At 56.1% G+C, this 16119-nt stretch overlaps 2 protein-coding genes across 2 annotated transcripts in view; one reads left to right on the top strand and one right to left on the bottom strand.

The window, feature by feature from the left end:
• Window positions 1-3718, bottom strand: part of AKTIP (AKT interacting protein) — a 22813-nt gene extending 19095 nt beyond the window's left edge. Inside the window, exon 1 of the mRNA XM_073554983.1 lies at window positions 3567-3718. The gene's annotated coding sequence lies outside the window, so the exon portion shown is untranslated. The remainder of the gene's footprint in view (window positions 1-3566) is intronic.
• Window positions 3719-3864: 146 nt separating this feature from the next.
• On the top strand, window positions 3865-14946 carry LOC141058768 (uncharacterized). Its single transcript, XM_073554982.1, has 3 exons — window positions 3865-4153; window positions 13544-13697; window positions 13793-14946. The coding sequence occupies exons 1-3, from the start codon at window positions 4129-4131 to the stop codon at window positions 14700-14702; spliced, it is 1089 nt and encodes a 362-aa protein (XP_073411083.1). The 5' UTR covers window positions 3865-4128; the 3' UTR covers window positions 14703-14946.
• Window positions 14947-16119: the final 1173 nt, after the last annotated feature.

Genomic DNA, 16119 nt, shown 5'->3' on the forward strand with positions numbered 1-16119 from the left:
CACACACACAGTACACACACTATATACACACACACAGTACACACACTATATACACACACACAGTACACACACTATATACACACACACAGTACACACACTATATACACACACACAGTACACACACTATATACACACACACAGTACACACACTATATACACACACACAGTACACACACTATATACACACACACAGTACACACACTATATACACACACACAGTACACACACTATATATACACACACAGTACACACACTATATATATACACACTATATACACACACACAGTACACACACTATATACACACACACAGTACACACACTATATATACACACACAGTACACACACTATATATACACACACAGTACACACACTATATATACACACACAGTACACACACTATATATACACACACAGTACACACACTATATATACACACACAGTACACACTATATATACACACACAGTACACACACTATATACACACACAGTACACACACTATATATACACACACAGTACACACACTATATATACACACACAGTACACACACTATATATACACACACAGTACACACACTATATACACACACACAGTACACACACTATATATACACACACAGTACACACACTATATATACACACACAGTACACACACTATATATACACACACAGTACACACACACACAGTACACACACTATATACACACACAGTACACACACTATATATACACACAGTACACACACTATATATACACACACTATATACACACACAGTACACACACTATATATACACACACAGTACACACACTATATATACACACACAGTACACACACACACAGTACACACACTATATACACACACAGTACACACACTATATATACACACAGTACACACACTATATATACACACACAGTACACACACTATATATACACACACAGTACACACACTATATATACACACACAGTACACACACTATATACACACACACAGTACACACACTATATACACACACACAGTACACACACTATATACACACACACACAGTACACACACTATATATACACACAGTACACACACTATATATACACACACAGTACACACACTATATACACACACACAGTACACACACTATATATACACACACAGTACACACACTATATATACACACACAGTACACACACTATATATACACACACAGTACACACACTATATACACACACACAGTACACACACTATATACACACACACAGTACACACACTATATATACACACACAGTACACACACTATATACACACACAGTACACACACTATATATACACACAGTACACACACTATATATACACACACAGTACACACACTATATATACACACACAGTACACACACTATATACACACACACAGTACACACACTATATATACACACACAGTACACACACTATATATACACACACAGTACACACACTATATATACACACACAGTACACACACTATATACACACACAGTACACACACTATATATACACACAGTACACACACTATATACACACACACAGTACACACACTATATACACACACACAGTACACACACTATATACACACACACAGTACACACACTATATACACACACACAGTACACACACTATATACACACACACAGTACACACACTATATATACACACACAGTACACACACTATATATACACACACAGTACACACACTATATATACACACAGTACACACACTATATATACACACACAGTACACACACTATATATACACACACAGTACACACTATATATACACACAGTACACACACTATATATACACACACAGTACACACACTATATATACACACACAGTACACACACTATATATACACACACAGTACACACTATATATACACACACAGTACACACACTATATATACACACAGTACACACACTATATACACACACAGTACACACACTATATATACACACAGTACACACACTATATATACACACACAGTACACACACTATATACACACACACAGTACACACTATATATACACACACAGTACACACACTATATATACACACACAGTACACACACTATATATACACACACTATATATACACACACAGTACACACACTATATATACACACACAGTACACACACTATATACACACACACAGTACACACACTATATACACACACACAGTACACACACTATATACACACACACAGTACACACACTATATATACACACACAGTACACACACTATATACACACACACAGTACACACACTATATACACACACACAGTACACACACTATATACACACACACAGTACACACACTATATACACACACACAGTACACACACTATATACACACACACAGTACACACACTATATACACACACACAGTACACACACTATATATACACACACAGTACACACACTATATATACACACACAGTACACACACTATATACACACACACAGTACACACACTATATACACACACAGTACACACACTATATATACACACAGTACACACTATATATACACACACAGTACACACACTATATATACACACACAGTACACACACTATATACACACACAGTACACACACTATATACACACACAGTACACACACTATATATACACACACAGTACACACACTATATACACACACACAGTACACACACTATATATACACACACAGTACACACACTATATACACACACTATATACACACACACAGTACACACACTATATACACACACACAGTACACACACTATATACACACACACAGTACACACACTATATACACACACACAGTACACACACTATATATACACACACAGTACACACACTATATATACACACACAGTACACACACTATATACACACACACAGTACACACACTATATACACACACACAGTACACACACTATATATACACACACAGTACACACACTATATATACACACACAGTACACACACACAGTACACACACTATATATACACACACAGTACACACTATATATACACACACTATATATACACACACAGTACACACTATATATACACACACTATATATACACACACAGTACACACACTATATACACACACAGTACACACTATATATACACACACTATATATACACACACAGTACACACACTATATACACACACAGTACACACACTATATATACACACAGTACACACACTATATATACACACACACAGTACACACTATATATACACACACTATATATACACACACAGTACACACACTATATATACACACACAGTACACACACTATATATATCTCCACACTGGCTGCCATCTCCGCGGTTATATCAGTAGCAGCCCCGCACACCCTGCTCTCTGGGACACGACGCTTCCTTGCTGTCAATCACTCAGCTCGCCCTGTGATTGGCGGGCTCGCTGCACAGGGGGTGGGACCAGGTCTCTGATTGGCCAGCTGGTGACAGCAGTGCCAGCAGGCCGGGGAGCGGCAGGTCTGGGCCTGTGACCCGGGGCCGCTCCCGCCGCACACGCCCTACCTCCGCTATCTCATGTCCCCCGCCTCCGATGCGCTGCTGCCGTCCTTCGCTGATGCCGCCGGCCCGCTTTATCGTGTCCCGCAGATCGTCATCCCGCCGCCTCTCATCTGCACTGACAACAACCCCGCCAGCCGCTTCCGCCCCTAGCAACGGATATCCTCCCCGCCTGCAACCATGGCGACCGCCGCTCCTGCTGATTGGCCGGCAGAGGCGTCTGTCTGCGCAGAATGGCGCTAGTGGGCGTGGTCACACAGTCGCAGGGTTATACGCCACCTCATTGGTTCCTGTCCTGATCAATCACGGTGACGTTTGCAGGGGCGGGACTTATCAGCTGTGCAGTGGGCGGGGCCGCCCGGTGATTGACAGCGGCAGTGGGGCTGAGCGTCCGCGCCTGGGCCGCAGATCAGACCACTAGTCTCCGGGCCGCTGCACGTTACGTCACTGGTGCAGTGTACAGCAGGAGCCAGGGAGCTACCCGCGGCAATATGGGAGCACCAAGATGGCGGGGACGGCTGCCATGGCAACCTGACAACACGGGGCGCGACATCCGTGCGCCTCCAAAATGTTCTCAGAGATTGATTCAGCGTGTAAGTGGTTAAATAACATCAGCTGTTAGCCACACCCCGTTCATATAGGCCACACCCCTTTACACAGCGCATTATTAAAGGGGCTGTCCAGTATTCCAGCAGTTAACCCTCACTCTTTAAAAATTATCTCTCCTCACTACCCCGGTACCCGAGAACTGCCCCCTGTGCCACAGCACTGCCCCCCTGTACCCCAGCACTGCCCCCCTGTACCCCATCATTACCTGTGTACCCCAGCACTGCCCCCCTGTACCCCAGCACTGACCCCCTGTACCCCAGCATTACCTGTGTACCCCAGCACTCCCCCCCTGTACCCCAGCACTGCCCCCCTGTACCCCAGCACTGGCCCCCTGTACCCCAGCACTGACCCCCTGTACCCCATCATTACCTGTGTACCCCAGCACTGACCCCCTGTACCCCAGCACTGACCCCCTGTACCCCAGCACTGCCCCCCTGTACCCCAGCACTGCCCCCTGTACCCCAGCACTGCCCCCCTGTACCCCATCATTACCTGTGTACCCCAGCACTGACCCCCTGTACCCCAGCACTGCCCCCTGTACCCCAGCACTGCCCCCCTGTACCCCATCATTACCTGTGTACCCCAGCACTGACCCCCTGTACCCCAGCACTGCCCCCTGTGCCCCAGCACTGCCCCCCTGTACCCCAGCACTGACCCCCGGTACCCCAGCACTGACCCCCGGTACCCCAGCACTGCCCCCTGTACCCCAGCACTGCCCCCCTGTACCCCAGCACTGCCCCCCGGTGCCCCAGCACTGCCCCCCTGTACCCCAGCACTGCCCCCCGGTGCCCCAGCACTGCCCCCTGTACCCCAGCACTACCTGTCTACCCCAGCACTGCCCCCTGTACCCCAGCACTGACCCCCTGTACCCCAGCATTACCTGTGTACCCCAGCACTGCCCCCCTGTACCCCAGCACTGCCCCCCTGTACCCCAGCACTGCCCCCTGTACCCCAGCACTGCCCCCCTGTACCCCATCATTACCTGTGTACCCCAGCACTGCCCCCCTGTACCCCAGCACTGACCCCCTGTACCCCAGCACTGCCCCCTGTGCCCCAGCACTGCCCCCCTGTACCCCAGCACTGACCCCCGGTACCCCAGCACTGCCCCCTGTACCCCAGCACTGCCCCCCTGTACCCCAGCACTGCCCCCCGGTGCCCCAGCACTGCCCCCTGTACCCCAGCACTACCTGTCTACCCCAGCACTGCCCCCTGTACCCCAGCACTGCCCCCCTGTACCCCAGCACTGCCCCCCGGTGCCCCAGCACTGCCCCCTGTACCCCAGCACTACCTGTCTACCCCAGCACTGCCCCCTGTACCCCAGCACTGCCCCCCTGTACCCCAGCACTGCCCCCCGGTACCCCAGCACTGACCCCTGTACCCCAGCACTGCCCCCCTGTACCCCAGCACTGCCCCCTGTACCCCAGCACTGCCCTCTGTACCCCAGCACTGACCCCCTGTGCCCCAGCACTGACCCCCTGTACCCCAGCATTACCTGTGTACCCCAGCACTGACCCCCTGTACCCCAGCATTACCTGTGTACCCCAGCACTGCCCCCCTGTACCCCAGCACTGCCCCCCTGTACCCCAGCACTGCCCCCTGTGCCCCAGCACTGCCCCCCCGGTACCCCAGCACTGCCCCCTGTGCCCCAGCACTGACCCCCTGTACCCCAGCATTACCTGTGTACCCCAGCACTGCCCCCTGTACCCCAGCACTGCCCCCCTGTACCCCAGCACTGCCCCCCTGTACCCCAGCACTGCCCCCCTGTACCCCAGCACTGCCCCCCGGTGCCCCAGCACTGCCCCCTGTACCCCAGCACTGCCCCCCTGTACCCCAGCATTACCTGTGTACCCCAGCACTGCCCCCTGTACCCCAGCACTGCCCCCCTGTACCCCAGCACTGCCCCCCTGTACCCCAGCACTGCCCCCCGGTACCCCAGCACTGCCCCCCTGTACCCCAGCACTGCCCCCCGGTGCCCCAGCACTGCCCCCTGTACCCCAGCACTACCTGTCTACCCCAGCACTGCCCCCCTGTACCCCAGCACTGCCCCCCTGTACCCCAGCACTGCCCCCCGGTGCCCCAGCACTGCCCCCTGTACCCCAGCACTACCTGTCTACCCCAGCACTGCCCCCCTGTACCCCAGCACTGCCCCCCGGTGCCCCAGCACTGCCCCCCGGTGCCCCAGCACTGCCCCCCTGTACCCCAGCACTGCCCCCCGGTGCCCCAGCACTACCTGTCTACCCCAGCACTACCTGTCTACCCCAGCACTGCCCCCCTGTACCCCAGCACTGCCCCCCGGTACCCCAGCACTGACCCCTGTACCCCAGCACTGCCCCCCTGTACCCCAGCACTGCCCTCTGTACCCCAGCACTGCCCTCTGTACCCCAGCACTGACCCCCTGTGCCCCAGCACTGACCCCCTGTACCCCAGCATTACCTGTGTACCCCAGCACTGACCCCCTGTACCCCAGCATTACCTGTGTACCCCAGCACTGCCCCCCTGTACCCCAGCACTGCCCCCTGTGCCCCAGCACTGCCCCCCCGGTACCCCAGCACTGCCCCCTGTGCCCCAGCACTGACCCCCTGTACCCCAGCATTACCTGTGTACCCCAGCACTGCCCCCTGTACCCCAGCACTGCCCCCCTGTACCCCAGCATTACCTGTGTACCCCAGCACTGCCCCCCTGTACCCCAGCACTGCCCCCCGGTGCCCCAGCACTGCCCCCTGTACCCCAGCACTGACCCCCTGTACCCCAGCATTACCTGTGTACCCCAGCACTGCCCCCTGTACCCCAGCACTGACCCCCTGTACCCCAGCATTACCTGTGTACCCCAGCACTGCCCCCTGTACCCCAGCACTGCCCTCCGGTGCCCCAGCATTACCTGTGTACCCCAGCACTGCCCCCTGTACCCCAGCACTGCCCCCCTGTACCCCAGCACTGCCCCCCGGTGCCCCAGCACTGCCCCCCTGTACCCCAGCACTGACCCCCTGTACCCCAGCATTACCTGTGTACCCCAGCACTGCCCCCTGTACCCCAGCACTGCCCCCCTGTACCCCAGCATTACCTGTGTACCCCAGCACTGCCCCCCTGTACCCCAGCACTGCCCCCCGGTGCCCCAGCACTGCCCCCTGTACCCCAGCACTGACCCCCTGTACCCCAGCATTACCTGTGTACCCCAGCACTGCCCCCTGTACCCCAGCACTGACCCCCTGTACCCCAGCATTACCTGTGTACCCCAGCACTGCCCCCTGTACCCCAGCACTGCCCTCCGGTGCCCCAGCATTACCTGTGTACCCCAGCACTGCCCCCTGTACCCCAGCACTGCCCCCCTGTACCCCAGCACTGCCCCCCGGTGCCCCAGCACTGCCCCCCTGTACCCCAGCACTGCCCCCCTGTACCCCAGCACTGACCCCCTGTACCCCAGCATTACCTGTGTACCCCAGCACTGCCCCCCTGTGCCCCAGCACTGCCCCTCTGTACCCCAGCACTGCCCCCTGTGCCCCAGCACTGACCCCCTGTACCCCAGCATTACCTGTGTACCCCAGCACTGCCCCCCTGTACCCCAGCATTACCTGTGTACCCCAGCACTGCCCCCCTGTACCCCAGCATTACCTGTGTACCCCAGCACTGCCCCCCTGTACCCCAGCATTACCTGTGTACCCCAGCACTGCCCCCCTGTACCCCAGCACTGCCCCCTGTACCCCAGCACTGCCCCCCTGTACCCCAGCACTGCCCCCCGGTGCCCCAGCATTACCTGTGTACCCCAGCACTGCCCCCTGCACCCCAGCACTGCCCCCCTGTACCCCAGCACTGTCCCCCTGTGCCCCAGCACTGACCCCCTGTACCCCAGCATTACCTGTGTACCCCAGCACTGCCCCCCTGTACCCCAGCACTGCCCCCCTGTACCCCAGCACTGCCCCCCGGTACCCCAGCACTGCCCCCCGGTACCCCAGCACTGCCCCCCTGTACCTCAGCACTGCCCCCCTGTACCCCAGCACTGCCCCCTGTACCCGAGAACTGCCTCCAATACCCCAGCACTGCCCCCTGTGCCCCAGCTCTGACCCCCTGTACCCCACCATTACCTGTGTACCCCAGCACTGCCCCCCTGTACCCCAGCACTGCCCCCCTGTACCCCAGCACTGCCCCCCTGTACCCCAGCACTGCCCCCCGGTACCCCAGCAGTGCCCCCCTGTACCCCAGCACTGCCCCCTGTACCCCAGCACTGCCTCCAATACCCCAGCACTGCCCCCTGTGCCCCAGCACTGCCCCTCTGTACCCCAGCACTGCCCCCTGTGCCCCAGTACTGACCCCCTGTACCCCAGCATTACCTGTGTACCCCAGCACTGCCCCTGTGCCCCAGCACTGACCCCCTGTACCCCAGCATTACCTGTGTACCCCAGCACTGCCCCCCTGTACCCCAGCATTACCTGTGTACCCCAGCACTGCCCCCCTGTACCCCAGCACTGCCTCCCTGTACCCCAGCACTGCCCCCCTGTACCCCAGCACTGCCCCCCGGTGCCCCAGCATTACCTGTGTACCCCAGCACTGCCGCCTGTACCCCAGCACTGCCCCCCTGTACCCCAGCACTGCCCCCCTGTGCCCCAGCACTGACCCCCTGTACCCCAGCATTACCTGTGTACCCCAGCACTGCCCCCTGTACCCCAGCACTGCCCCCTTGTACCCCAGCACTGCCCCCCTGTACCCCAGCACTGCCCCCCTGTACCCCAGCACTGCCCCCCTGTACCTCAGCACTGCCCCCCTGTACCTCAGCACTGCCCCCCTGTACCCCAGCACTGCCCCCTGTACCCGAGAACTGCCTCCAATACCCCAGCACTGCCCCCTGTGCCCCAGCTCTGACCCCCTGTACCCCAGCATTACCTGTGTACCCCAGCACTGCCCCCTGTGCCCCAGCACTGCCCCCCTGTACCCCAGCATTACCTGTGTACCCCAGCACTGCCCCCCTGTACCCCAGCACTACCCCCTGTGCCCCAGCACTGACCCCCTGTACCCCAGCATTACCTGTGTACCCCAGCACTGCCCCCCTGTACCCCAGCATTACCTGTGTACCCCAGCACTGCCCCCCTGTACCCCAGCACTGCCCCCCGGTGCCCCAGCATTACCTGTGTACCCCAGCACTGCCCCCTGCACCCCAGCACTGCCCCCCTGTACCCCAGCACTGCCCCCCTGTGCCCCAGCACTGACCCCCTGTACCCCAGCATTACCTGTGTACCCCAGCACTGCCCCCCTGTACCCCAGCACTGCCCCCTGTGCCCCAGCACTGAACCCCTGTACCCCAGCATTACCTGTGTACCCCAGCACTGCCCCCCTGTACCCCAGCATTACCTGTGTACCCCAGCACTGCCCCCCTGTACCCCAGCACTGCCCCCCTGTACCCCAGCACTGCCCCCTGTACCCCAGCACTGCCCCCCGGTGCCCCAGCATTACCTGTGTACCCCAGCACTGCCCCCCTGTACCCCAGCACTGCCCCCCGGTGCCCCAGCACTGCCCCCTGTGCCCCAGCACTGCCCCCCTGTACCCCAGCACTGCCCCCCTGTACCCCAGCACTGACCCCCTGTACCCCAGCATTACCTGTGTACCCCAGCACTGCCCCCCTGTACCCCAGCACTGCCCCCCTGTACCCCAGCACTGACCCCCTGTACCCCAGCATTACCTGTGTACCCCAGCACTGCCCCCTGTGCCCCAGTACTGACCCCCTGTACCCCAGCATTACCTGTGTACCCCAGCACTGCCCCCCGGTGCCCCAGCACTGCCCCCCTGTACCCCAGCACTGCCCCCCTGTACCCCAGCACTGCCCCCCGGTGCCCCAGCACTGCCCCCTGTACCCCAGCACTGACCCCCTGTACCCCAGCATTACCTGTGTACCCCAGCACTGCCCCCCTGTACCCCAGCACTGCCCCCCGGTGCCCCAGCATTACCTGTGTACCCCAGCACTGCCCCCCTGTACCCCAGCACTGCCCCCCGGTGCCCCAGAACTGCCCCCTGTACCCCAGCACTGCCCCCCGGTGCCCCAGCACTGCCCCCCTGTACCCCAGCACTGCCCCCCTGTACCCCAGCACTGCCCCCTGTACCCCAGCACTACCTGTCTACCCCAGCACTGCCCCCCTGTACCCCAGCACTGCCCCCCGGTACCCCAGCACTGACCCCTGTACCCCAGCACTGCCCCCCTGTACCCGAGAACTGCCCCCTGTACCCCAGCACTGCCCCCTGTACCCCAGCACTGCCCCCGGTACCCCAGCACTGACCCCGGTGCCCAAGTACTGCCCCCCTGTACCCAAGAACTGCCCAGTGTACCCCAGCATTACCTGTGTACCCCAGCACTGACCCCTGTACCCCAGCACTGACCCCTGTACCCCAGCACTGACCCCTATACCCCAGCACTGCCCCCGGTACCCAAGCACTGCCCCCCTGTACCCGAGAACTGCCCTGTGTACCCCAGCATTACCTGTGTACCGCAGCACCGCCCGTGTACCCCAGCACGGCCTCTGTACCACAGAACTGGCCTTTGTGACATCACAACTACAGCGTGTGACTGCTGCAGCCAATCACTGGGCTCATACCATCTACTAAGCATCACCAAGGAGCTCAGTGATTGGCTGCAGCGGTCACACACTGTAGTTGTGACTTATGATGTGTTTAATTCACAGTTCAAGAAAGTAGTTTGGGAGTGTGCAATATCCACAAATTCACAATTATTCCACCATATTAAAAGATAACTATTAATCAATCTAAAATTACCAATCAGTGCCGTCAGCTCAATCCCATTATAGGAAAGGCACTGGGTAGAAAGGGCCTGACCCTGCTCCGATGCCTGGGCCCGCCCTGCCTGCCAGCGGAGGGTGGCAGCCCATATACCCCTATACATCTGCTAAATGTAGGTGGTAAATCTTGATATTTTGGAATTCTATCATCTATCGTGTATCATAAGCTATCCACAGCATCAATGCTCTGTGTTACCCAAGCCGTACCCCCAGGCAGAGCCAGCACCCACACCATGAGCAGACCCTCACACTGAGCACAATGTGGCTCCATCAAAGAGACAACATGTATGTGCCACATAAACTCCACGCGTTTCGCCTCTGCAGGACGGTCATCAGGAGGGCAAATACTTAGCTTGTCACTTTGTGATACATGAATACAGGTGACGTCCTCAGCGCACGAGGAGAGTTCCCTCTTGGTGCGATTCCTTCTTCAGGCGACTGCAAGAAAAGACACCACAGCGATCAGCTCTGATTATTGAAGGGTTTTTTATATGTTTTCCCCTTTATGCCTTTTTGCTGCATTTTTTAGCACAGAATTGCTAGTTTGCAATGGACAATTCAACTGCATTTTTACATGCGTCAGAGACAGAGCATGACGTCACAGGGGAGCATGGCATAGGAAAAGTACGGCGTCGCAGAGCGAGCATGGCGTCACAGTGGGAGCACAACGTCACGGGGAGCACGGCGTCACAGTGGGAGCACAACGTCACAGGGGGAGCACGGCGTCACAGTGGGAGCACGGCGTCACAGGGGGAGCACAACGTCACAGAGGGAGCACAACGTCACGGGGAGCACGGCGTCACAGTGGGAGCACAACGTCACGGGGAGCACGGCGTCACAGTGGGAGCACGGCGTCACAGTGGGAGCACAACGTCACAGGGGGAGCACGGCGTCACAGTGGGAGCACGGCGTCACAGGGGGAGCACAACGTCACAGAGGGAGCACGGCGTCACAGGGGGAGCACGGCGTCACAGGAGGAGCACGGCGTCACAGGAGGAGCACGGCGTCAGGGGGAGCACGGCGTCACAGGGGGAGCACGGCGTCACAGGGGGAGCACAACGTCACAGTGGGAGCACAACGTCACAGGGGGAGCACGGCGTCACAGTGGGAGCACGGCGTCACAGGGGGAGCACAACGTCACAGAGGGAGCACGGCGTCACAGGGGGAGCACGGCGTCACAGGAGGAGCACGGCGTCACAGGAGGAGCACGGCGTCACAGGGGGAGCACGGCGTCACAGTGGGAGCACGGCGTCACAGGGGGAGCACAACGTCACAGAGGGAGCACGGCGTCACAGGGGGAGCACGGCGTCACAGGAGGAGCACGGCGTCACAGGAGGAGCACGGCGTCACAGGGGGAGCACGGCGTCACAGGGGGAGCACAACGTCACAGAGGGAGCACGGCATCACAGTGGGAGCACGGCGTCACAGGGGGAGCACGGCGTCACAGGGGGAGCACGGCGTCACAGGAGGAGCACGGCGTCACAGGAGGAGCACGGCGTCACAGGGGGAGCACGGCGTCACAGGGGGAGCACGGCGTCACAGGGGGAGCACAACGTCACAGAGGGAGCACGGCATCACAGGAGGAGCACGGCGTCACAGGGGGAGCACGGCGTCACAGGGGGAGCACAACGTCACAGAGGGAGGACGGCGTCACAGGGGGAGCACGGCGTCGCAGTGCGAGCACGGCGTCACAGTGGGAGCACAACGTCACAGGGGGAGCACGGCGTCACGGGGAGCACGGCGTCACAGTGGGAGCACGGCGTCACAGTGGGAGAGCAGCGTCACAGGGGGAGCACGGCGTCACAGGGGGAGCACAACGTCACAGAGGGAGCACGGCGTCACAGGGGGAGCACGGCGTCACAGGGAGCACGGCGTCGCAGAGCGAGCACGGCGTCACAGTGGGAGCACAACATCACGGGGAGCACGGCGTCACAGTGGGAGAGCGGCGTCACAGGGGGAGCACGGCGTCACAGGGGGAGCACGGCGTCACAGGGGGAGCACGGCGTCACGGGGAGCACGGCGTCACAGTGGGAGCACGGCATCACAGTGGGAAAGCGGCGTCACAGGGGGAGCACAACATCACAGAGGGAGCACGGCGTCACGGGGAGCACGGCGTCACAGTGGGAGCACAACGTCACAGAGGGAGCACGGCTTCACAGGGGGAGCACGGCATCACAGGGGGAGCACGGCGTCACAAACCCTCAGCTGTGGGAAGTGCTGGGTCGGTGGGAGATTACTGCGTTGTGAGGTCTTTTGGATCCACACTTGGCTCCGACAATCCAATGGGATGAATGAAAACTTCCTGTGCTTGTACTTTTTTCCTCATGAGGCGGGTAGATTTTGATGTGCCCCATGGTTTGACACTGCCATCATTTGGCCCCGGCCACAAGCTCCTCATCCTCTTGGCCAACCAAGTTAGTAAGTGTAGTTACTTGATACCTGAACTACTGTGACCCTGTGTATCTGGCCTGGATGCCCCAATTCTATATGCCACCCTGGGTAGAAAGCACACCCCAGAAGGCCACATGCCTAGGCTACTGGTAGCAAATGTGATATATCAAATATATGAAATTGAGAATATTTCCTGTCACATTGCAGTGGAAGATGTGATGAGACGCTGGCGCAGCATCCGCGACCAATACAGGCGGGAGCGTCAGCAGCGGTCCAGGAGTGGTGATGCGGGCCACCTAAAGAGGAAATACATCTATTATGATCGCCTCTCCTTCCTCGCTCCTATTCTGGTTCTGAGACCGTAAGTAGATACCTCACACCACATTACACAAATACTTTACAGGGACAAAAAAAATTGATTTTTGTTTTTTGTTGCTCTGTTCGATTTCATAACAGAACTCAGTCCAACCTTACGGAGAGAGGAACGGGCTCAGATACCGAGCCCATCATAGATCCTGGGTCTGTAGGGGATGAGGTGGCTGGCCCATCTTCTCCCCCTCCAAGAAGCATGAGTGAAGAATCCTCACAGGAAAACCCAGTGCCTGTGCCACAAACCCCACCACCAGGACCGTCTGCTGCTGCACCATCAGCCATACAGGAGGAGCAGGGCAACATGAGCAGCAGCCCAACTGCCCAGATCCGGAGATCCCCACAGCCTGCTGGACCATCCCGGCGAGGAAGAAGAAGGCGCCAGATCCCTGTCCAAGATACCCGGACCAATGTGGACACAGGGGTCCTCAACTATCTGGCTAGAGTGAATAATGATGATGGCGAGGAGGCATACTCACACAGCCTGGCCCTTTATCTTCATGGCCTTTCCCGTGAGGTGAGGCTCCATATTCGAGGATGTTTTCAGATCCTGCTTGATGCAAGCACACACCCCAATACTCCATATGAGTTATTTGAATATCTGGAGAGGTGGCAGCTTTCACCCAGAAATCTAATGTGCCTTAGACCACACACATGCTTGCTCAAGCAGGCTCTGAGGATCCTCAAATACGTGGGCCTACACCTCACCCCCTTCCTCCCCCTACCCAACCTTCCCAACAGCAGCCACATATGTCTGGCTCTAGCCAACCCCACCAATATGGCCACTTGTTCCCACCCAGTGTTGGAGGCTGGTCCCTACCTGGTTGGGGACGACATGGCTATATTGGTGGGTATGAGACACAGGCCTACCCGACCCAACAAGAAGCCCTTCTCCAGTATCACTCTGGCCAGTACCAAGCCCAATCCCAGGAGGCAGTACACTACCCACATCATGGGCAACAGTATGCCCCACACAGGGCGATGTTGGGCAAAGTAGCCAGCAGCAAACACAGGCTGGTCTTCCGCCTTCTCCTCCCCTGTCGTACCAAAATGTATAATATTGCCATTTTGGTATTGCCTAATGGTATTTTCTTTGTTTTCTATGTTGGAAACTGTTTATTCTACTCAATTTTCACATCTGCACAAAGGCCAATTTGGGCCAACGCAACATTTCTCATATGGCAATAATATGTTTTGCTTAAAGAAAAAAAAAAAGCAAAAGTAAACATTTGTCTACTACATTTTACGTCTCTGTCTCAATTAAAAAAAAAACGGTGTCAGCATACTAACATACGCTTACCAAGGCAATTAAACAGTCATAGAATCAGAAGGGGAAGAAATATATATTTAGACAGACGTAAACCAAAAAATTATAACATAGACACAGCATGCTCTGGCCAAGAAGGTTCCCCCTGAGGTGCCATAAAGTAATTAGTGAAAATATCACGCACTTTGAGGCCAGAGAGCGGTCTACGTTGAGGGTTCATAGGTGGTCTCGCCCTACGTACATTGTCTGACCCACGCACAACACCAGCAGAGGAGGAACAATCATGTATCCTGGTGAAGTTATGAAGAACCACACAGGCTTTCACAACTTCATTAACATTTTGTTCACTCAGCTGAGTGGCAGACTGTAGGACCCGCCATTTGGCACAAAGAATCCCAAAGGAACACTCCACCAGTCGCCTAGCACGTGATAGGCGCAAGTTAAAAATTCAGCGCCTGTGGTCCAGGTTGCGCCGGGGATATGGCCTCATGACATTGCGCGATAACTGAAAGGCCTCATCTGCCACAAGGACATAAGGGACTGATTGTTCGGGGGAGCCTGGTAGCTGGAATGGTGGTGGGAAATCCAACTGGTTGGTATGTAGCCGCCGAGCCATGATGGAAGTATTGAAGACTCTAGAGTCTCCCGTCCTTCCATAGGCCCCAATGTCAACAATTATAAACTTGTATTGAGGGTCTACCAGAGCCAACAATACAACAGAAAAGTATTGTTTATAATTGAAGAATTGGGAGCCAGAGTTCGGCGGCTTCCGCACCCGGATATGTTTGCCATCAAGGGCCCCAATACAATTAGGAAACTGGCAGTCCTCCTCAAAGTCCCTTGATATCCTCAACCAGTCTTCCATCCTGGGTTGGGGCATGACGAGTTGATGGAATCTTGTCCAGATTTCACTACATGTCGACCTGACCATGCCAGAAATGGTAGATCTTCCAATGAGGAACTCATGGTGGAGGGCGGCATAAGACAGGCCAGTGGCCAGGAAGCTGAAGAACAACAGAAATGGAACATTCTAGAATGCACAAATTAACCAAAAAACAGGTCCATACATACCAAACTTGTTAGTGATTCAGATCTACTAACACACACATATTTGGTCGCACAATCACTACGTGATATTCAGTACATA

This window comes from Dendrobates tinctorius, unplaced genomic scaffold (assembly GCF_039654945.1).
Source record: "Dendrobates tinctorius isolate UK_male_01 unplaced genomic scaffold, ASM3965494v1 ptg000214l, whole genome shotgun sequence".
Classification (NCBI taxonomy): domain Eukaryota; kingdom Metazoa; phylum Chordata; class Amphibia; order Anura; family Dendrobatidae; genus Dendrobates; species Dendrobates tinctorius.

What these genes read in the sequence shown, in the direction of transcription:
- LOC141058768 (XM_073554982.1), top strand. Translation starts at nt 4,129, where the DNA reads ATGTTCTCAGAGATTGATTCAGCGT. An exon ending in CTCAGAGATTGATTCAGCGT is followed by an intron (nt 4,154 to 13,543) that starts GTAAGTGGTTAA and finishes GTCACATTGCAG; the next exon opens with TGGAAGATGTGATGAGACGC. An exon ending in CCTATTCTGGTTCTGAGACC is followed by an intron (nt 13,698 to 13,792) that starts GTAAGTAGATAC and finishes ATTTCATAACAG; the next exon opens with AACTCAGTCCAACCTTACGG.